Source organism: Apteryx rowi, unplaced genomic scaffold (assembly GCF_003343035.1).
Source record: "Apteryx rowi isolate R43461 unplaced genomic scaffold, aptRow1 scaffold_266, whole genome shotgun sequence".
In the NCBI taxonomy this organism is placed as follows: Eukaryota; Metazoa; Chordata; class Aves; order Apterygiformes; family Apterygidae; genus Apteryx; species Apteryx rowi.
Window position 1 is genome coordinate 127818 of NW_020449041.1, and position 23747 is coordinate 151564.

Sequence of the window (23747 nt, forward strand, 5' to 3'; positions counted from 1 at the left end):
AAAAATTGTGGGCCTGGGTTTGGTGATTTTCTGGCAATCTTTTCAATTTAAAAATATGGTGGAAAAAAAGAGGGAGGTGTTAGCTCATTTTATATATATTTGTGTGTATGTATACACACACACACACACACACACACACACTTACAAAGCTTTTACTTATATAAAGCACTTGCTGGAATACATCTGAGTCTTGCTCTGTCAAAAATGCTGGAATTAGGTCCAGATTCTTTACTGAAAATTAAGTAACAAAAGAAGAAATGCAAGCAACAGAATAATCACTATACCTGATGAGCTTTATAGCTGATAAATTTTATAGAACAAGCACGTTATTGCTCAGGACCCTATGAAGATTAAATTGTGATTTCATGTCCATTCTAAAATCTTGTATTTACAATTAGCACATAAACAGTATCAGAAAGGAATATTAATCCACTGTGAGATTTACACTCTATTTCTAGTAATAATGCATGAGCAGAAAGGAGCCTTGCTTAACTCTGATCCTCCATAGGAATTTAACAGAATTGGCAATTAGGAGAAAAAACACTGCTTTTATTTGTACAAACAAAATCTCTCTAGTGAGACTCAACAGAAGCAGTATCTCATATGGCCATGTTCCCCATCCAGAGGAAAATGATATCTTAAGACATCTTTGGGAAAAAAAAAAAAAGTTAAATATGCTGAAAAATATAGGGTGCCCATTTTCATCTGAAAACAGAGGAACTTGTAACAATACAGCTTTCCAGGAACACTTCTCATTAGATTAAAATTAACACTTTAAAAAAAAAATTAAAACAAGGAACATGGAGAAAATGCTTGATGTATTTGACAAGGGCTGAACTGTCCTTCCTCAGTAGAAATATCTTCTTGGATGGAGACCTTAGTAAGCGATCATATCCAAACAGCTACTACTGGACATGCACTGTGCTTTACTGAGTCAGTGCTTTATTAAAAATAAACTGTCAGGGCAATGATCCTGAAAAATTATAATGTGATTTAATTTTCATTCAGCTAAGTGGAAGGATCCCTATTCACTTCAGCAAGACTGGATCAAGCCCTGTACTTCTCCCTTCACCTCATTTCAAGATGGATGAGATTAACAGTGTCTATACCCATTTTTCTGATTGCCAGTTATCCCTGGGCAGAAGTCGACTTTGTTTTTTGAAATTATTGATAAATTAGCTACAGAAGTTAACCTCTGTAAACAAAGTTCTTGGGTTATATTTTCTGTGACTTCTGCTTAGAGCTCTCACTACTCAGGACAGGGAATTAGGATCAGGATTTGGAATTTCTGAAAGAGAACTGTTTCCACTACACAAAGTGCAAAGAGATGCCAAGAAGTAAGAATGTTTCCTGTGTGAATGCTTGTGATCATATGTATTAACCCAAATGTTCTGGTTATCATCTCACTGCAGAAATGCTCAGGGAATAGGAATTGACATATGCAGTTATAGGAAGATGAAAGAAAGAATTTATTAGACTCGCCAATTCCTGAGCTACCTTTTTCCCTCGAGTATTCAGTATTAAAGTCAGCAAACTTTAAACTGCATCAGTTTTTCACCACAGAATCACATACATTCGCACATTAATTTACCTTCACTTTAGCAGAGGTCACACTAAAGAACTTCTCCCAAAGTGCCTGTAAGATGTCTGCATTAAGGTAGGTGTCTATAGTAGTCTGTGCATCTAAGAACTTCTGGATGACCTCTTCATTATAGTCTTCAAAATCAGAGTCAAAGACAAATTGGTTGGTCTGTGCCAACACTTGGAACTTGAACTTAACGTTGACTGGAGAGCCAAAATTACAGCTGACATTTGGCAGCGATTTCATCTGGAGTAAAAGTTTGGGGAGGAACGTTTGTAATTTCTGTTTTAGATGCAGTATGGATACTGGCCATACGTGCCGCAAAATATCAATTCCTATAGAAAGATCTATGTTGCAGTCTGTGAAGAAAGCAGAGGAAAATGGAAACCATCAACATATGCTATTTATTATCTTGTCTTTTGTCAGAATCAAGGAACTTGAACAAAATTCAGTATGATAGATTCAAAAGCAGAAATCAGAATCAGAGAAGCAGGTTTTCCATAAATATAAATTGCTGTCAGCCCACCACTTTCAGTACGGCTATGTCACTTGCAGCTGCTGAGGACTGACACTCACACTGCAAAACAGCCTAACAGATTAGGTCCTCACCAAAGGCCTAATCTTGCAAAATGCTTCTATGGGCTTTGCTATTGGCTGTGAATGTGCAATACATATTCCAATTGCAATGGAAAGCTTGCTGGCTGGCTGCGCTTCATCACTTCATCACAAGATCAGATGATGCACATAAATACAAAGCAACAGGCCAAAGAAACAAACCTAAGAAGCAGAATGCAACATCGTATGCCCACTGTGAATAACAGCTGCTGTAAAGTAAGGCCTGCCTCAGTTATGGAACTGCTTGCACAGCTGCTGAAAACAACAGCAAATATTGCAATGTGGTTATTTTTTCCCCCTAGATCACACTGCCCTGGTCAAGCAACTAAATTATTTGGCTAGTTTCTTCTGTACCTTGAATCTTCATGTTTTATGTTGAAGTTTATTCTGTGCCCCTAGCTGCATTATCATCAATCGTTGTTGTACCTTTGCAAGGAAGTCTGAGGCATGCAGTTTTATCCATAAAACAGTGCACTCCCTAATTTTGTTCCTTCTTCATCCATTGACCCTGGAACACTTTTTAAAGAGAGAGTTGTTTCCCATGTTTGCTAGTTTGGGCTAGTCCTTATTGACCATTTTTCCATATAAGGTTCACTCCAGTTCTCTGTTTTTCTCTCTCTCATTCATAGCTCCCTTTGTGGGGGGGGAGCCAAGGAGATGCAATAAATGAATGCAATGGAGATAGCACACATACAAACCCTAGAAGAGAAAATAATGGGAACTGTTTGGGGTTTTCCTATTTGCTTCAGTCACAACAGAATCAGGGAGAAAAGGCTCAGGAAAGGTGAACAAGTGTTCAGCTATTTATCATTTCAAATAAATCTGGGTATGATTTCATCTCAGAGTGTTTGGCCATGACTATGTTTCAGTATTTCCTCCTGTAGTACAAACTGCCCTCTAGAAGGCACGATCTGCTGTTAAGCAGAATGAAAATCTTTAAATACAAAAGGTCATAGTGAAAGAGTTTTCTTGGCTATGAAACCTGGCTTGCCTTAAGCCTTAGAGTAGCATAAGAAATCTATACAGCTTTTGTTTGTTTAGGCAACAATGTGAAAAAACTTCTCCTAAATAGCTAAATACATCTCTAAATATATATATAAATAGACAGACACATATATATGAGTCAGGCCCTTTAGCCAGGCTGTAAGGGTTGCACATCTGATTTTCAAATTCACAGAACATCTGTGATGGAAAGATCACCATCAGTTCAGGCACTTGTGTTATTCTACTTGTATATGGATGTTTCTGATTAAACATTTCCACGAACATTAAATTTAGAGGATTTTTCTTCCAGCATGTGCTCATGCCTAGCACACACAAAGTGTGTTTTCACAACAAGGTTTTTCTGAGATCTGAGTCTTTTCAACCACATAATTTGGAGGGAGTGCAAAAGGCAACCATGGTCTCACCGGTTTAGTGCTGACAATTGATCACGCAGACTGCTCAGCTCTTAACACACTCCCAGACCCCTGCCACTGCCCAGTGTACCAGCAATAATGATACCAAAACAGAAATAAAGCATTAACTTTTGTGCTGACATGCTGTGTACGAGAACATGTAAAACACTTTCCTGAAGGTATTCTGTACTCTGCAGATGATCTGTATTTATTTGAAGGAGTAAATACCTGCTTTGTGTAGCTAATATCTTTTTTTTTTAATCACCTATTCTCCCCCATACATCCACATTATTAAACTGACCCCTCTCACTGCTACCAAAGGTATCTTTTTTCCACTGTCGATCTTCCATACCTGCAACTCAGTTCTTTTTAATTTTTAAAGTCTGACAATTTAGAAGAGGGTGACTGGAGAAGGGTGGATTTATTACAGGAAAGAAGGTCAGTGAATACAGGTAAACAGAAGACAGAGGCCAAGACAAAACAGGTTTCACATGGAAATTGGTCATTGTTTTACAAGACGAATTTATCCAGAACTTAAAAATAAATACGTACATCAGTGAGAGTAAACCCGATATGTTTTCCTCAACTTTTTATCTCTATAAACAACTGTGCCTGTATAGATCAAGCTTACTGCTCCATCTCCTATTAAAATCTCCCTGTCCTCTGGCCCTGAAACAACAGGAGGTGCTACTGCATCCGCCGTGGTTATGCTGTTCCGTGGCAGCACACCCCACTTGCCCAGCAACAGTCTCTGCCTCTGTTTTTGGAAGCCAGGAGCTGCCTTGTCAGCTRGAGGCTTGTGCAGCTCCAGATGGGAGAAAGTGGGGGTGTGCAGAGTTTACTCTGATACAGGCCCAGCTATTCTTCTCCCTGAAAACTCTCATTCATACAACGAGCAGTTCCCAGCTTTGGCAGGGCAGGCTCAGCTCTCTTCATTTTGCCTCCAACACTCCAGCAAAACAACAGCCAGTTTTGATGTGTTTAAGAACTCACAGGCCCAGGGTGTAGCAGAGGCAAAGCCTCCTTCCCCTGTTTGGCTGTTGTTACAGAAAGCCTCCGACACACAGTGTGATCACCAAGATGTGCCTTTCTGACAGTGGGTTTGTGATCACTAAGGGAATGAAGCCTGAAAAGTTGGGGAGGACCAGTTTTAGAGCATGTATCCAACACATGTAAACCATCATATATATAGTGAAAGTACAGGGAAGACAACACAAAGGTTTAAAGGACAGTCACAGCCCCTATGAGACTGAAAACATAGGAAGGACAGAGAGAACTGCTCTAGCATTGTCTCTTCCTGCTTCTCCCAGTCAATGCCACCCACTTACCCACAGCTGGTCACCCTCACCTTCAGCAGAGGAAGAGCTCAGCTTTTCGATTTGTCATTCACTACATGTTTCTCTTGCAACTTTGCAAACAGATCTACAGTTTTATCTTTTACTACATAACTGGCATGAGTACATTAGAATTTTAAAGACCAGGGCGTGTGTGTTTCTTGCTCCAACCTTCCCACACAACAAGGTGATTGATACTGCAGCAGCAAGTCAGATTAAACTCAGATACAATAGCATCTGACATCTGATAAAAGTCACTGCATTAATCAAAGGCACATCTGATCCTTTATTTTCTTCGGGGTTGGGAGCCTCTCAGTCTGTGGAGTATCCTTGGAACAGCAATCAAACTGCTGTTACCACCAGGAAGATGTAGTAAGAGATATCACATTCTGTTTCCTATATAAAGGGAGCCTTTTGCTAGGGTCTCAGCATTATTGTGGATTTGCTCTTCACACCTTGCCAGCACCTCCTGCCCTGCAGGTTGGATTTGCTCACACAGTCTCTCTGCAGTGTCTTTCTGTTGGAAATAAGTTTTGTCAACAGCTGCTGCTGACAGTTCCACTGAAGCAATAAGATCAGATTCAGCTGTAGATGACTCAAAGTTAGGTTTCTGAAGGTTTTAAATGCTGCTAAATTGGCTATTTTCTCTTTTGTGATTAGGATATCTAGGGTGCATCTGCTCTGGCTCCTTTTAGACACTGAGAAGCTATGATATGAGTGCTAGATGTGAAGCACTGCCTCACCTCTGAAGCCATTTACTACAGCAAAGAGTGTAATGGTTCTTGACTGAATTAAGGTGTGAGCCAAGAAAGTTGCAAGGCTGAGTAACCAGAGCAGAGCTCTTTGGTAAAACAGTTGCATTGCTTCCAAGCTAGCTCAGGTACCTTTACCAAGGACCGTACATAGCCATATGGATACACATTCTTATATACCCAACAAAAAGTTTATGTTGCTTACCCTGGCTAGGAGAATCTCCAGATTCACAGACCTCATCAACAATACTCCTCTTGATGGCTCTCAGTGCATCGAAGTTCTCCACTGTGAACACTTTCCTTGCATCACCAGCTATTCGAAGCAGCTCAAAAGAGTTTATAATCCCTATGCCAACTGCAAAGACATGTATCCCATCACTCCTCAAAGCCAGTGCTGCATCCTCCACCGTGTCATTAGAGTGCCCGTCTGTAATCACAACAAGGTTCTGTGAGACTCCTTGGCTATTGCGGCCTCCGTTGGCAGGCTCAAAAAGGCTCTGGACAAACCTCAGCCCTTTGCCAGTGAATGTAGAGGACCGCAACTGCTCAATGCTGTCGATCTGTTCTTTTATGATGGTGTTAGTATAGAAGTCATTAAGAGAAAATTCTTTTTGGGGGTCTTGGCTGTACTGGACTACCCCAACATGTACTTTTTCCTTAGAAATAACAAAACTGTCCACAATTTCCTTCATGAAGGTCTTCATGACAGAAAAGTTACTTTTTGATATGCTTCTTGACCCATCTATCAAGAATACCAGATCTGCCACTTGATTGCTGCAAACTTAGGGAAAAAGCAGAAAAAAGAAAAAAAGTTAGTGAAGGATGTAACCTGGACAGTGTTTAGTCTTTTGCTTGTGCTCTTTCATGTAAAACTTTAGTCACATGAGCTAGTCACAGACAGGCCATTCAAGGCCAAACGATCATTTATCTTACTTCAACCCTTCATCCTCTGTGCAGTAACAACTTGCAAAAGAAATCAGTTCTTTGTGCACCATCTAAAAGGTTGGGAGAGACAAAAGACAGAGCTTATGACTGAAGTCAAACCCTCAGCCAAGAAAGGTCAGACTTTAACTACCCCACTCACTACTCTATCCTCTGGTTACCTGAAGGGCCACTGTGAGGAAATATCACTTGAACTGCTTGACTACCAAGAAGGAAGACAGTGTGCCAGTACCCTTGAAGCTGAAGGAATTCTCACACATCATTTTCATTGCAGAAGCAGAGCTACTCAATGTTTTGATTGGCAGCCTCTATTTGAGTTGTCAGAGTGACACTTCACTGGATCTAAAAATTGTTTCTTTGTTAGAGAGAACCTGATACTGTATGTTGTGCAGCAAGAAAAAATGACAGGATGTAAGAGAAGCCATCTTTCAGAGCAAAATACACCAGGGAAGGGAAGTCTTTCTACAGGTGTTGTAGCTGATTTGATAAATGGCAGTTCCAAATACAATGGGTCCTTTTCCAAGCCCAAAGTGTATTTGATAAGAGACATGCTGGGAGGCATGTGTCGAGGTGGAGGGAATCACCCACTTTATACACTCTTATCACTGATGGCCACACTTTCAGTAACTAAAGGCCCTTTGGATTTTCAGCAGACAATGTTTTTGCACGTACTGGTTACAGCTCTAGATGCTCTTGCTGCATTTTCACATATGCAGTCCTAAGTGATATTGTGATATTTTTCTCTCAACACAGGTGAACCTCTAAATCTTGAAAATTTAGCTCTCAGAACTTAATTTTTACACAGTACAAATTATCCACCCAAAAATCAGACACAAAATTGTAGAAATTATTAGAAGTTCTCAGAGCGATCAGAACAAAGAGTACAGAAAAGAAATGTTTTCGTTAAGAATGTACAAAACTTTCAAATGGACAGTTCTGGTGCAAGCCTGACAAGAGGAAAGTTTTTGTTTCTCACAGAGCCATAGTGCCTGCCTTTACCTTGGAAGCACAAGAATTTATGTCCTTTTTATTTTGTTCAAAAAAGAGTGAAGCAAAAGCTTTAACTCAATAGCATTCCCTTGCTGGGATGTAACAGAGTAACAGCTGAATGACATATCCTATCTATTCTAACACTTCAGGAAATGCACAAGGCATCACTGCACAGAATCCTGTTCATTTAGGTGACTACGGGAAAGAAACCAGAAAAGGGAAATGAGTGGAGAGGAGCAAGAAACTCTTTGTCTTTGAAGATTAAATCCAGCAACTTCAACCCCTTTTCTGGCTATAGATCAAAAAACAGTTGATTCTGACCCATAACATCTTTCTATGCAGGGAAAAACATCATCTCATCTCCAATGAACCTTTAACAATAAGCTAATAACACTGACATTGCAAACTGCATGTCTTCCGGACAGAAAAGGAGAGAAATAAGAAGGGTGGGAGAGGGCACACTGACACAGAACCCTCCCTCTTGAAGAGGGCCTCTGTATAGCGGGGGACACAGGTTCCCACTGAAGTGGAAAGGGCTGCATTCATAAGGAACTGTCTCTATTATGTGTGGAATAAAAATAGCCAAGAAGACTTAGATGACATCCGCCTCCCTTTGCCAGCATAAGCAACCTCTTGAAAATAACTGATGGAAGCACATCAGTAGAAGGCATCTTTTGGAATTAAATCTTGACACATTCTGTATTTCAAACAGGGAACTGTCTTAAACTTTTCCACCCATCCTCCATTGTTTCCACAGACTATTTTAAATACTGTTCCTGTTTCAAACAGCCTGCACCAGCTGTAGAAAAAGACATAATAACTCTGTTCAAAAGTCTCCTTTACCTGGCTGAGATTTCTCACACACTATCTGCATAAGGTTTTTGTGTATGCTTTCCAGTGAATCATAGCTCTGTGCAAAGAAAAATCGTTCTTGATCTCCAGTAATCTCTTGAAGTTCTGCTCTGCTTGTTGTGCTCACTCCAACAGCAACTAAGTTGATTCCATCTTCCTTCAAAGCTCTTACAGCTGCAGGAAGGTTGGCTCTATCTGATGGCACAGTTGGTTCATCAGTAATAAGAATGAGGATCCTGGTGACAGCAAGAGAAGATGCACGCCCGCCATAGTTCACACCAAATGTCTGCCTGGCAAAGCTCAAAGCTCTTGCTGTGAAGGGCTGGCCTGGCAGAGGCTTCAAGTTGAATATTGCTTCTCTGATCTGAGACTTGGAGAAGTAAGAATTCAGTGAGAAATGCACCTCCTGTTTGGAGCTATACACCAAAACACCAAACTGAACTTTGTTCACTCCGACCACTGAGTCATTAACTACTGCTTCCATGAGACGCTGCACATTCTTGAACTGCAGGTCTGTAATGCCAGATGATCCATGCACTACAAACATGATATCAGCAACTTTTGCCCTTTTGCACACTGTTATAAGTAGAAACAGAGGAAACAAAGAAACAAGGTTAGAATTCTGTCTCTTCCTCCCCCATTCCTGTGCAGGGATTTTTGTTCCCATATTACAGTTGAAAGCAGAAAGTGCAGAGATACTGAGGAAACCTAAATAGAAATGCTTAGGTGTTTTCCCTAAGGAAAAAGGAAAATATTTACCTATCTGCTCATGAGGAACAGAATGAGATTATAGCCTACAAAGAAAACAGGTCCATATTCTAATACCACCTTTCACGCCACTGTAACTGCGTATTATCATGGGGGGGGGACGTTAGGTTCCATCATAAATATGGAAAGCAAAACCTATCCTTATAAAGACTTAACAGGAAAAATGACAAAAGGGATCTAGAGAAAATATACGAAGTGGGTTACCACCATCACTTACAATTTTCTAGACTGCAAATTTCAAAGCGAATATGCTTTCCCAGGAAGTCAAGGTTATTCTCAAAGAACACTTTGTCTTGAGTGCCAACAATCTCCAAAAGCTGGGAATTGTTTGCCTTTAGCATGTCAATGGCATAGATGGTGATACTTTTGTCCCGTATGGCCCTGGCTGGGATTTTCACTGGATCTTGGGATTTCCCATCAGTGATCACTATTAGGTACTGTTTCAATTCAGGACGCCCTCCCCTATATCGGTCAAAGTAAGAGGCAGCAAAGGTCAGCGCTTTCCCAGTAAGTGTTCTTGATTTAATCTGCTGCATTTCCTGAATGGCTCTCTGAAGATCAGTCATGGTGCTGTATCTGTCAAGCTGGAACTCTTCTCTTATTTCAGAGCTGAACTGCAGCAAGCCGATTCGAACATTATCAAGCCCAACATCCACTTTGGTCACAAATGACTGCATGAAATCCTTCACCTTCTGAAACTCAGCTGGACGAATACTCTTTGAGCTGTCCACCAGGAAAACAATGTCGGCTCTCAAATTCTTACAGGCTAAGAAATAAAGGAGAAAAGAATAGGTTAGTACCACAAATCTCTTCTCACCTGCACTTTTAACATCTTAGTTGCATCAACATCCGAAAAACAGTGAATGACAGAACAGGCAGACAGATTTGTCTTCAGCAGGTCTGCCTGAAAGAATTAAATCCAGATAGTGCACAGCAAATTTAATAGCTAACATATAAACAAAGGCTGGAGCCTACTGGAGATAATGCCTTTGTTCATCATATATGACCCCCTATGAACCAGTGAGTGTGTTTCAAGAGAGAGAATTCTGCCACTTGATACATAGTCAGCTTCCTCCATGACGGTAAGTATGTGGTACAGTAAGGGATGCACATGATCACTGGGTAAGAATACTCTGCACATGCCAGAAGAACATTCCGTGACTTGGGTATTGAAAATCAGAGTCTATCTCCCTGTGAAAGACAATGTCCTGCAATGCTTAAACTACTCATCTGTTTAGAACCACAAGGATCCTGGTGTTAGACTGTAGGCAATTCAGGACAGGCATTATCACTGCATTCCATATCTGTTCTCACAAAATGGGACTGGCACATGCCAAACGTAAGTACTTAGATTTCTACACTTGGGCACATTAAGGAATTTCAACTGCTGTTATTTAGTATCATTTAATTTTGTTCAGTGATTGGTGAAAACTGTACCTTGAAAGAGGGTAACCTAGCCTTGACCTGGCAGTCTGAGATCACCCACACACAAATTTCTGGTTATTTCTGTTTATGTAGCAATATCCTCTTCAGTATAACCAAAATTGTATGAGCATATTCTAATACTAGGTGCTTGGAAGGGATCCAATTGTGCTGAGGAGAACCTCTTACCATTTTCTGAGCAGATAGCTCGCACAATGTCGTGTTTAATAAGCTTCAGGGAATCGAAGTCGTTCACAAAGAATATTCTGTCTTTTGTCTCCACTATTTCTGCCAGCTCTTTCCGAACAGCTTCTTTGATGCCAATGGCATATATAACAATCTCTTGTTGCCTCAACTCTTTTGCTGCCTGATTCACCTTATCTTGGGATTTACCATCTGTAATCACTATCAGGGTCTGTGGAACGTTTTGCCTGGCAGCCATTCTGAACAGACTTTTCATAGACCTTAAAGCATCTCCAGTTCGGGTGCCTCCACCTATTTGATCAATATTCCTAATTGCCTCTGTTAACCTCGTTGTTTGGTTATGCTGGCCAATCATGAATTCTGTCCTTGACTTGTCTGAATACTGAACCACGCCAAAGCGAACACTGCTGGCCCCAACTTGAAACATCCCGACCATCTCATTCATGAATGTTTTCATGTCCTCGAAATCAGATGGATTTATGCTGCCAGAGCCATCAATCAAGAAATAAATGTCAGCTTCCTCTGTGTACACACAACCTTATTAGTGGGAAGAAAAGAAAAAAAAAGTTATGGAACTTTTGACACTTTAAGAAGGAGTGAGAAAATTACTTAATTACATTCTAATCTCCAAAATAAGTCACTAAACATCAAAAATAATATTTGGCTTGGGAAAAGCCCTTCAGTCTAAAAGCCTGTAAAATCTTGGGTGTTTAAGAGATTGAATTAGAGATGATCAAACTTCTCTACACCAATAAAATGTGTCAAGACAACAAAATGGAAGAATAGAACCTATTATTGCTGGCACTGGATAACAAAAAGATAACAAGCATGGTCGGATAACAATCAGGACTGGAATAAAGGTATTAAAGGGTATGAACTGTTGGAGAAAAACAGAAATAAAAGTAAACATAGTGGGGTACAGTAACAATGTGACAGCCTGTAAAGACAAAAGAAGGGAAAAAATAAACACAGAAACAAGGCTACTTTGAGAATGGTAAGATAGGCATTCTGGGAACAGATTGGGTACAATTTAGTTATGAATAAATAAATATTACCAGGATTTATATCATTATGAGACTAGCTTCCCAGAGCAAACTATTAATAATGGCATGGCTCAGCTATTCCTGGAGGTGACAGATGACAGTGTGCTTCACTAGTCACAAAATTTGGAGGCAATATCAGCCAGGACATGATTTTGGTAAGCACAAAGAAAATTAAGGGAGAGATGTCATAGAAAATAGCCTGGATTCAAGTAACTGAGAAATGATCCCATTTAATTTTAATGGAAGATGTAGAAGTACATTCATTTATGAGATTTCAAAGAACAAATGCTATTAAGCTGTAAGAATTAGTATGGACAATTAACCTGAAGAATCCAAGGACCTGAGTATGAGGGAGACTGAGGATTTGCTAAACTGGAAGGGTCAAATGCCTCCTGGCATGCCTGTCCCTAACAGAGCAGGAATATACAGGGAACAGTTCCAAGCAGGGCAGATCTTACCTTGAGACTAATGGTGTCTCCATCCCCACCAGAACTCTACAAACCTCACTAAAACCTTTGTGAATCTTATTTTCCCTCTGCATTAAGTGCAGATGGAGCATATGCCTGCATCAAACCTGGCAGCACAACATATTTAAATGCGAATTATATATGTACTTCTTACCTTCTTTCAGATTCCGCAATTGTAATGGGGCTACAAAGGTTTTTGTCACAATCTCGTTACAAAGTCGTTTTTTTATTTTCCATTCAATATTTGACAGCTGTAGAAAAAACTTCAGGCTGATGACATGTTTCCTTGGGGGATAAGTTGCAATTTTATCCAGCTTGCTACTCTCTGTGGTATTCTGGATGCCCACAGCATAGACAGTAACACCTTTACGCCTTAGTTTAGATGCTGGTTCAGTGTAATTATCCAAGGATTGGCCATCAGTGATAACCACAGCAATTTGCTGCACTCCTTGTTTTTTCCTGCTACCTGCTTCTTGAGTAAAAACCTTCTTCCTCAGGAATTCAATAGCTACTCCAGTGTATGTTTGCCCACCTCTATATGGTAAGTTCTTCAGGTAGTTCAGGATTTCTGATTTGTCCTTGAATGTGTCCAGGCTGAACTCTAGCCTTGGTTCATTACTGTATAGCACTAGCCCAACTCTTACATTGCTTGGGCCAATATCCAGGGCATTAACAATTTTTAACAGAAAGGCCCTAATCAGCTGGAAGTTTTTTGACCCAATTTTGCTGGATTCATCCACCAGAAACACAATATCTGCAATAGTCGCACTGGAACACACTAAAAGCAAAGCAAGTAAAAGGAAGATAAGATTAATGTAGATCACACTGTGGGATAAATGGTGGGTACAGTTGGAGTAGGTTGTTTAAAAAAAGGATCATATGCAAGACGGTGCTACAATAAGACACCAAATCTTAATCCCTATCAGCCTTAACAGCTGAGATTTTTATATTGGTTTTCATGGTAAAAGACAGCCCTGAAATAAACACTAGATCTTAAATCCTTTCTTGTCCACACTACAAGGAATTCTGCAAGACAAATACCTTTTCTCACCCTACTGCAGAGTGACGGCTAATCAGAACACCCCAGGACATTTGGGAAGTTGTTCTGTGGTTAAATACAAACTCTCCTATGGCCATTTTCTAGAAACAAAATTTAGGCAAAGTTGTTGCCTTAGTCAGAATTGGCAATTTCGCTACAGCCAACCCCTCAAAAGCAAAGTCCTGTTCCTCTCAGTTAAAACACTAAATGCTAAACTGTGCATGGGCAAGTATTGCCTCAAGACAACAAAAGGTGGTAAATATTTTGCCAATCCAACAACTCTTTAAAACACAATCATCAGCTGTTTTCACTCTGCTCTTCCCTCACAGCTACCTGAGAAGTTGCTCTGGATGGGTTAGATGGGTTACCGATGGGTTAGAAGTTACTCATGCTGCTGTTTTTTCTCTGGTGATACACCATACCTGCTGGCACACTTGGATCAAGGTCATAAAGCTTCTGAACAGAGGCTTCCATAACAATGTCAACAGCTTGCTGCATGAGATCAATGCTCTCTCCTTCGTAAATCTGGTAAGCCTTGGTGGAGGGGGCTCTCACCTTTGCTTCTTCCCTGTCAGAGCTTCCAACATCAACTGAGACAACTTTTACCCCCATCTCTTCTAGCGCCCAAGCTGCCTCCATGATATTGTCTCTGGACCCAGGGGGTGTGATGACCACTACAACTTGTGGAGTGCCTTCACTGAGCCGGCTTCCAGCACCATCCATGAAAAAAGTTTCCTGCAAGAACTCCAGGGCACTTTCAGTCTGCAAGGAGTCTCCAGCAAATGCAACACTATGCCGAATGTGGTCAAGTACCTCTTCTTTATTTTCATATGTGTTCAGTAAAAACTCCACCTGTCCTATCCCGCTAAACTGGGCTAGGCCAATGCTGTACTTGTTAAGCCCAACATCTAGCTGGCTGACTGTCTGGGAGATGAAGCGTTTTACTTCCTCAAAAGTTGAAGGCGTCATATTCTCGGTGGAGTCAATAAGGAAAATAACATCAGCATATTGTTTTGCAAATGCTGCAGAGAGGGGAAAAAATGTTATAAATGAGTTGCAGAAAGGAATACTGTCAACCTATACTCAGACTTGGCTTTGAATATAAGCTAAACTGCAACTGCAAATACTTTGTTGATCTCCACAATTTTAAGCTTAGACTTCAGTTTTAAGTCTACAGCATACCCCTAAACATGTGATATAACTGCTATAACTTTATGTCTTACCAAATTAAACAAAGAATTTTAGTGAAACTAACTCTGCAAAAAATGTCTTAAGAAAAAAAATTTGGAGAAACTCTACATCTGACACTACTGAGAGAGTTTCATCTTCCTCCCACTTAATCTTCTATTTGTGACAATGAAAATGAGATTGCATGCTTTATCATCCCCTTCTTTTGATATTCCACTAAACAAGGTCTTCTACATCACCACTGGAATCTAGTTTGCATCCAAGAATTGGATCCATCCAAGCACTTCAGAATATATTCACCTTCATAACAACCCCATGAGAAGTTGTTTCAATGGGCTGACAGTTCTTTTGAAAATATTGGAGGAGGCACCATAACACGAACAAAGTGATTCTAGCTCCTCCTATAGTCAAAGGAAAGAGAGGTGCATTTCCAAAGGGCAATTCAGATGCAAGGCAACTGAAACTGGGCCTAAATGCATCCTTTGATGTAGCACAGTTTATGGTAAAGAAGGGGATTAAGGCCAAGTGCCTAACTACCAGCACTGTCTCTAACCTCTAATCTTTCCTTTTTTGATCAGCCAGTTGAGAAACTAGTGGGGGAGCCTGATCCCTGCAAAACCAGAAAAAAGTCATTTAATTTTTAAACATAGTTACATTATATTTTAAACATTTATAATTGTTTTTAAACCACCCAAATCTTGCTTTGATTTTAATTTTACTGCCAAGCCTCTTCTATATCCCTCCCTCCTTCCCCTTTCACCAATGACAGATCGTCTTTGACAAAACAGGGAAAATACACTCCCTGTGAATTGTGCTGCTCAGAAAATGTATGGAAAGGACGAGAAAACATGGCTTCCCTTCATTTTTGCTACTCCTAGAACATGAGGGGAAAGTCACCATTTTGGAAGCAGGTTTTTGGAAGAATTAAAAAAGTGTCATCAAAACAAGCTTGGTCAAGAAATAATTTTCTGTTAAACTGTTAGGTGACATCAAAACGAAAGAAAATGTTTTCTTATAGAAGGTTCAGCTAGCTCTAATGAGATGGAACTGAATGCACTTCACAGATTCTGTGAGTCTGACCCTGATTTTCTTTACAATAGCCTAAGGCTCTGTTCACAGAAAGCACCAAGCATAAGCTTATCTTCGTATTTTAACAATTAAACCTTATTGACTTCAACACAGACAATTAAAAACATGTTAAAAAGAATGGGGTTTCATCCTGAACTGGGACCTACCTCAAAATTAGCCCCATTGTTTTCAATGGAGTTACATGATGGAAACTGACGTGTAAACCACGTCAGAATCAGGATCACTTTTCTACACCTTATTTTCATAATTGCACAGTACAAACAACTGAAACAGCACCCGTATAAGGACAATTTCTTACCTTCCATCCGGCTTTCAATTGCAAAGCAGAAGTTTCCCAAAAGTCTTGTGGAGAGGTCTTGAAGATCATCAAAATTACCAATGCTATACAGAAATTTACTAAAAGGTTTGCTGGCTATTTGCTGCAGCTCAGTTTTATTGTGGACACCAATTGCAACAACGTAGACAGAGATGCCTTCCTCTCTCAGTTTCCTGGCAGGCCCTTCGACTTCATCATTGGATTCTCCATTGGTGATTAGAATGGCTACCTGTGGGATGTAATCCTTAGCTCTGCTACCAGCAGATTCAGTGAAATACACAGCGCTGACAAAATCCAGAGCTGTCCCTGTGTAAGTTTCTCCCCTCCTATATGGCAAATCTTCAATTTGCTTCAGCACATCACTTTTCAATGAATACTGATTCAGCAAGAATACTCGATAAGTCTCATCACTGTACTGTGCCAGCCCAACTCGGATCGCATCAAGGCCAACATCAAGGCTGGAAACCAAAGTGGAGAGGAAATCCTTCACTTTCTGAAAGTTTTCCTGGCCAATGCCTGTTGATGTGTCCACTAGAAAGACAATGTCTGCCAAAGTGGCTTTTCTGCAAGCTGCTCAAGAAAGATGATATAAAAGAATGAATTACTATTAATTGTTTCTTCTCCTGCCTTTTTTTTTTCTTTTTTTAAATCAGCAAAGAGGGAACGACTTTCCTTTGTCAACCAGCACCAAAACAGTTTTCAAACTGAATTTTACATGTTATTATTCATGAAATAAATTAGAACTGTGTTGCAAGTTTCTGCCTTTCCCTTTCTCCCCTCCCCTTCCCCTCCACCCCATAATCATGAATATTTCAAAGGCAGACAGGTACTCACAGTTTATCGCAGTTATTAGGTGATATTACTGAAAGCTAGTTAAAAATACATTAAATATACATGAAGTTAAAGCCCATATTTTGGTAACAAACTGCAATTCCATATAGTTTGCCTATGAAAAGCAAAAATAAAATAAGAAAAAAAGAAAAAGGGAAGAAAAAAAGGGTTCTTTCAGAACATATCATGGGCAACCTGGGTGACTGGTCCAGCTACCTCCTCTACCATAGTACAAAGCGCCTGTAGAATATTGTGAGAGAGTTCCTGCAGAGCAGCAAAATCTTCCGCTTCATAGACATACTTATCAGCTGGTTTACTAGCTATTTCTTGAAGCTCAGACAAAGCAGCATCTTTAATACCTATGGCATACAATGTGATTCCTGCATCTTTGCTGTGGCTGGGCTTTGAATATTATCTTAAGTCTGTCCATCCATTAGCACCACAGCAAACTGGGGAACCCCTTCTTCCTTTTGGCTGCCTGAACCTACTATAAAGTAGTTTTCTAACTTGATCTGGAGGCTCTGCCAGTTCTGGCACTCCCTCTTTTTTTACTGTAATTTCTGTATCTTCTGTAAGAAATCTTTCTTATTATAGTAAGTGTTCAACAAGAACCTGGTGTGTGGCACATCACTGTATTGAATCATACCAACATGGATTTTTCTTCCCTATTATCAAAGCCATTGACCATCGTGTGCAAGAAGTTCTGCATGATCTTGAAGCTCTTTGTCCCTACACTCCAGGATCTGTCTATGAGAAAGATGATGTCTGCCATGGAAGCTTCCCTGCAGACTGAAGAAACATTCTTTAACTTTCCTGTTTCCTGAAAAAGGTAATTTCACCTCCTGTTTGTTTTTCAGAATCCAAGATCTATCAGCCTTTTACAAAAAATCCTTCTATCTAACCTGGTAAATTCTTGGTATTCATTAGTTCTTTCTTTTCCTCCATTCAGAGGGGCTGAGACTATGTCCATCTGCAACTCCATTCTTAGGCAGAGGGGAGAGACTGAATTCACACCAGCACAATTTCCACACACAGCCTTCTCATAAGAACTACTATGCAGTGAATGCATACAGTAATTGCTCTACACATTTCTGTAACTAAACTACAGCGATAAGAACGTGTTGACCTGCTGTCAAGTAAGCTCAAAGGAAAAGTTCCTCGTGCACTTTGAGCCCACACTGCAAGCACACATTATTAACAAGTATTTATTAGCTTGGAAAAATCACATTGGCTTGAACAGGAGGACGAAGCACATTTGCTTGTAGTAAATACTGGGCTCACATTTCCACACCTCTCAAAAGTATACAACACTACTTGGACAAGGATGAAATGGTCCTGATTTCCCCCAAACTGACAGACATGCAGGAAGTGTTCTGCAACTGGACAGAATACTTCCTCAAGCACATTCTCCAAAACTGACTACCAAAATGAAAATGGTGAGCCATGTAACATATTGCACTTGACAGTCTTGCAGATAACACCTGATCTGGGCTGCAAAACTTTTAGAGAAAAACTTTTTGAAAATACAGAACATCAACATGCATGAACAACAAAAAACTTTAATGAGCTGTTCCAGTTAATTTTGCTGGTTTTAGGACACCTCTCCTATTCTAGTTTAAATATATGCTTCCTAAAAACATATTGTAGCATCCCTAATTATACAAAGAATAAACTGTCATCAGTTTTTCATATCTCTCTAGCACTGGGTATAAATGGGAAAAAAGGAATTTTGCTATTGATTTTGATGTGAAAAAGAGTCATTTCTTTAGTGGATTACCAATCTGCTCTGCACCTATAGAGCAGCAGGTGGTTGCAAAGAGAAGAAGTAGTGGCTTCCAGGCATCCATGTTGAGAATATCCCTAGAAAAAGAAACAAAGCCAGTGAGAAATACAGAGCATAACTTTCTCAGAAGGAACTTTTTAATTGTGGGGGAAAACGGTAAGCGCATTTTAATCATTGATGTTTTCTAGTTGCATACAATTTAACACAGCACTTTAAATTCATATTTTCTTCCCTCAGCGTGTAACAGAGGTTTTGACCATGGAGCCATTACAATTTAACACCGATATACAGGATATACCCAAAGTGAACTGTTAATGTTCTGCTCTCACACACTTATGCTTTGTTCTCACTGATTCATACAGCTATATTTACCGTGATCAAAAATTCAACTGAAAGCAGCTCTTCGCAATGTAAGATTAATGGGCACTATGCTTCTAAGGTTCCCCTCTAGCCTTGAATCTCCTCATACACCCATCTGTTTAAAAGAAAACTTTGTTGATGGCCTTTATATAAAATAGGCATAAATGATGAGAACAGGCATTCCTTTAGAAATGAAATATGTCTGTTGGCCAACAGTGAAGACACTTGCTGTATTAAAATGCCACAAACTAATGCTAATGGAAATGAGAATGAAAAAATCTCTCTCAGCAAGAAAGTACACAATTAAGCAACATATTGAGCACAAGCACTCTAAACAATGGAGAATGATATAGTTTGGAAAAACTTTTGAATTGTGGAACATATGTACACTAAATAGCTTAAAGAATAAAAAGAAATAATGAGCCAGAGCCTTGGAGGCTGAGCATGCAAGAATACATGCATATGAAAACATTTCATATGTTTTTCTCTGAGTCACTGATGCTCTCTCTTCTTTCTGACTGGTTCCAGCTGCTTCTCCCCTAATTCTACCCTCACAGTCTGTCCCAAATAAAACTGAGCTGTAGAGTACAAAGCACAGAATGTTACCAGATGGAAGGAAATACTCTTAACAAAATCCACGAATACAAAGGCCAAATGCTTCTCTGTGGTGACAGGAGTAGCAAAGAACCAGGCTGGTTAGGTTTGTCTAGCAGGGAGGATAAGAAAACCAAGTGTAGTGCTTATTAATTCTATGACCTTCAGTTACTGAAGTATTTAAAATAGGTGAGTAAAAGATACCATCGCTGCATTTCAGCCTGACAAGTCTTTCCCTCACCAGTCCTGTATAGCTGAGCATCTGAGGATGTCTTTTTCCCCACTATAGGGGAAAAAATAACTTGATAGAGATGCTATCCACGTTTTACTTCTTTCCTGTGGATGTGCATGTCAGAAGTACTGCTGTTCAGCATCACATGTAATCTCTTCCTTAGGCCTCCAGAACACAGCTACTGACAGCAGAGATTCTGCAAAAACTAGGCTAGGGAGAAGGGCTGAGGAACTAGTCATTGAGGAGGGTGAAGCAAAATTCAGCAATTGGGATAGATGGAAGAAGTGTTTTCCCCTGACACTTGGGTTCCTCCACAGCCCAGGTCCCAGGCCCTCTTATGCACTAAAGCCCTTTCACCCTGAGGGGCGCTGTAGAAAGGAACTCTACAAAGAGGGCAGCTTGAAGCCTTTTCTTTCCTTCTTGAGGGGCTTCCCACAGTGGAGCAGAAATGGTCTCAAAGCTTTGTGTGCAGTATTGAGGCGCTTTAGTGACACACTCAAAATTCTGTGCAAGCCCCCCAACACCTTTTTCAGGGGTACAGCTTTGCCACTAAATTTCTTTGCCCAGATTAACCATACATCACTCTGGGCACTAGATGAAAGCTGGGGTACATAAAAGACTTCGCCAAGTGGTCTTTACATGTTTACAGTTCCAAAGTGGTGGTGCAGGATACTCTGTAATATAGTACAGATACTGCTGCTTCACAGTAGTATGTGGTTAAACCCCATAGCATTTATGCAATACAAACTTCTTGCTCCTCAAGCATGGGCAGATGAGTGCAGAAGCTATTAACCAAAGTGCTGTAACTAGTCCCCTGCAAATCATTTTCTGGCTGCTTAATTAATTCTTAGCTTCTTCCTATCACAGCCTAGAGGAAACTGCAGGACTGAGATTGTTTGCACAAACTGTGAATACCATTTGCCTGCTGCTTGGTGGTTTGTGAAGATGAAAACCAGATCCTTGTAAAAATGGATGATGGAGAGTTCTGGGTTCTGGAGTCAGGACAGAGGTTCTTCCAAGAATGGGGGTCACTTTGAAATTATTTCTTAAGGAGTTGATGCTTATGAGTGCTGTTAAGGAGCTGGTTGGAGATGCTCTATTTTTCTTTCCTTCCTCCCTTTTTTTTTTTTCTTTTTTTTTTTTTTTTAACCCATCAAGGGTGACTGAAGGGCACCATTAAGCTGACACCCCAACTTCAAGAAGTGCCATTCACTCTTCTGAGTGCTACTCAGGCAGATGAAAGGAGAGGAAGTTTGAGGAGTTGGGCATGAAGGAATGAGCAAAGTCACAGCTGGAGCAGAATTATTGAAGCAAGCTAACTCTGACCCTGGCCAAAATCAGCAGCTGCAAAGTTTTGCTGACCCTGACCTGTTAGGCCACAAGACGTGATCCAGGCAGTACCATCTCAAAATCATGTAAAGGCTGCAGACCACTGGTTGACGAAGTATGACAAGGATGATGGAGAAGGAACAGCATAGACATTAAAAGCTAGCTGAACCTCACAATTAGGAATTTACAATCTTACATAAAATTGAGAAAGAAGTCTTGACCTGTCACTTGCAGGCACTCTCATTACATACTGCACATAATAGTAAAACATCGAGAACACCTGCCAGTGAAGATTATCCCTTAGAATTACAACTGATGGTGGAACACTGTGCTGTCAACAAGAGGCTGCAAGCAAGCTAAGACTTTTAGACAAATGATTTAATATATTGAGGGTAGGTCTGAAGAGAAAATAGGGTTGAAATGATTATCACTGCACATAATGCTTTAGTCTTAGCATAATTTTACATAGTACAGAAAATAATAATAATAAAAAGCATTCACCTGGAGATTAACTAAAGTCAGCAAAGTACAATACAACAGCTCACATACAGACATGTCATGGATCACATAAAAACAAAGGCAAAGAATATTTTCATAGGAGGTCATATTCTCACCAATATCCAATTTCTCCTTTCAGCAACATTCAAATGAATACACTGCTGGCTATCTATGAAAAATATAAGCAGAGATGCGGTAGATCAGCAGTTCAGAATTAATGACAATAGCCAGATCTGAAGAAAGACCAGTAGAAAAAAAAAAACACAGCTTATAATAAACCTATTAAACTTGGTCTCTTAGAAAGAGAAACAGTTTATTTCTGCTCCTGCCAATAGAACAGCTGCACAAAGCTGAGCTCAATAGAACAGTCACACAAGAAAGTTGTGTTTGTGTATCCCTGTGACTTTTCTGATGCTATAAAGCATTCCACATTAAAAGAAAAGAAATCAATACCTACAATTTAATAGGCAAAAGGAAATAAAACAGGGAAAAAAATCCTAAAGGAGAGTGGAAAAAGAAAATATGGAATGTTTATGAAGGGGAAGAAGAGCTCAGATGTCAAGACAAATTGTTTCACTTTGCAGCACAGACATATTTCAGCTCATCCTGTGAAATCGTTAGTGAGCACCTAAATGGAAGATCACCTAGTTCATTTTCTTGAACCAGATAGTGATGCAAGCTTTTGCAGCTTCTGCTCATTGTAAGCCAGCCTGGAAATGGCCACAAGGTCTTTGAATATGTCCTAAATTTAGAAATTATTTCCACAGCTAAACTGTTCTAAATCGACCTTTTCAAAATTGAGGATTTTGAGGAAGATGAAGCAGACATCTTCCATCTGTGATTTATACAGCGGCATGATGGTGGTCTCTGATTCATTACCTATTCCTTTCTTAGAAATAAGTAACAATTGTTTATTTTTTTAATGCTATTGAGCAATGAGCTGACATGTTCATGAGAATATCTATTTTAATCCCCAAATTTTACTTCAGGGGAGAGGTCTTACATTTTACATGACAATTGAAATAACTTGGATATTATCTTCAACTGCCACTGAGTGGCTCAGTGACAGAAAAGACCTCCCACTGTGGTTACCCTAAGAATCTTATTCTTAATATATAGCCTACGTTAGAGACATATTGGGCTGGAGAGGTCATGGTTATTGATCTTTACTCATGTAAGGAGTGGGGGCAGGTTCATGTACTTCCCATCCGCAATGTCATGCCTGATGATTCTTTACAGAGGAGGCAAAGAAGCAGGTTGCAGAAGTCAATTTAATCTCCTAGAAAAACACAAGTTTACCCTAAAAAGCTGCATGAGTGAAACATAAGAAAACTTGACCTCAGAACCACAAATTAAAATCTACCATGAGTTCCTTTTCTCCATCTACAGGTAAGTTTCCACAGCAAAATCAAGTTATTGTGAGTAGCAGTTGGACCCACATCTAGACTAGTTTCATCTAGTTGTTGCAGATAAACTATAACAGTGAAAATACAGTAATGCAGACTTTAGCAGTCAGAGTATGTACTCAGGGTTCCCTGAGAATTTATATTGCAGCTGAAGGCCACTGGACTRTTCTTGTTCCATGTTAAGTATGTTGCACAGGTGTGCTGTCATTTTACCACAGGTACTGTCCTTAAGCAAATACTGTAAAGCTCTGTTGAATACTCCTAGTAAGAGGAACACATGTTGTCTCCTCTCAGGGAAGCACCATTAGAGAATAAACATCACAGACAGCAATATTCAATCAGCTAACTTGCAAGAATGACTCAGGTCAGCAACTTTGTCATGCAAAATATATTAGCTATAAGCTAGACCAGAGAGAAGGCAAACCTAGAGGAGGATAGGACAAACCTGGAAATCTTAACTGAACGTTTGCTAAAATATGCCCAAGACTCATGGTAGAAAAAAAGTTGATGATGATTTGTTTAGTGAAACGGTGAGGCGGAGAGGGAGAAGGAGTAATGGGCTTTATGGGAATTAAAGGGGTGTGATTAAGCCCCACTTTCTGGAAAATGAAAGCAGCTTTTAAAAGCTCAGAAGTGATGCCTTGATAAATAGCAGTAATACAAACACACCATTGCCACTAAAATAACAGAATATTTCTTGTGGTGATGCAGAAC

At 39.9% G+C, this 23747-nt stretch overlaps 1 protein-coding gene across 1 annotated transcript in view; it reads right to left on the reverse strand.

Annotated features, from left to right (window-relative positions):
• Positions 1-18678, reverse strand: part of COL6A6 (collagen type VI alpha 6 chain) — a 61442-nt gene extending 42764 nt beyond the window's left edge. The window contains exons 1-9 of the mRNA XM_026068009.1: positions 18609-18678; positions 15983-16570; positions 13830-14429; positions 12523-13146; positions 10844-11395; positions 9450-9998; positions 8456-9040; positions 5886-6461; positions 1592-1941 (exon numbers count right to left, since the gene is read on the reverse strand). Of these exons, the coding sequence (XP_025923794.1) occupies positions 1592-1941; positions 5886-6461; positions 8456-9040; positions 9450-9998; positions 10844-11395; positions 12523-13146; positions 13830-14429; positions 15983-16570; positions 18609-18678 (4494 nt within the window). The remainder of the gene's footprint in view (positions 1-1591; positions 1942-5885; positions 6462-8455; positions 9041-9449; positions 9999-10843; positions 11396-12522; positions 13147-13829; positions 14430-15982; positions 16571-18608) is intronic.
• Positions 18679-23747: the final 5069 nt, after the last annotated feature.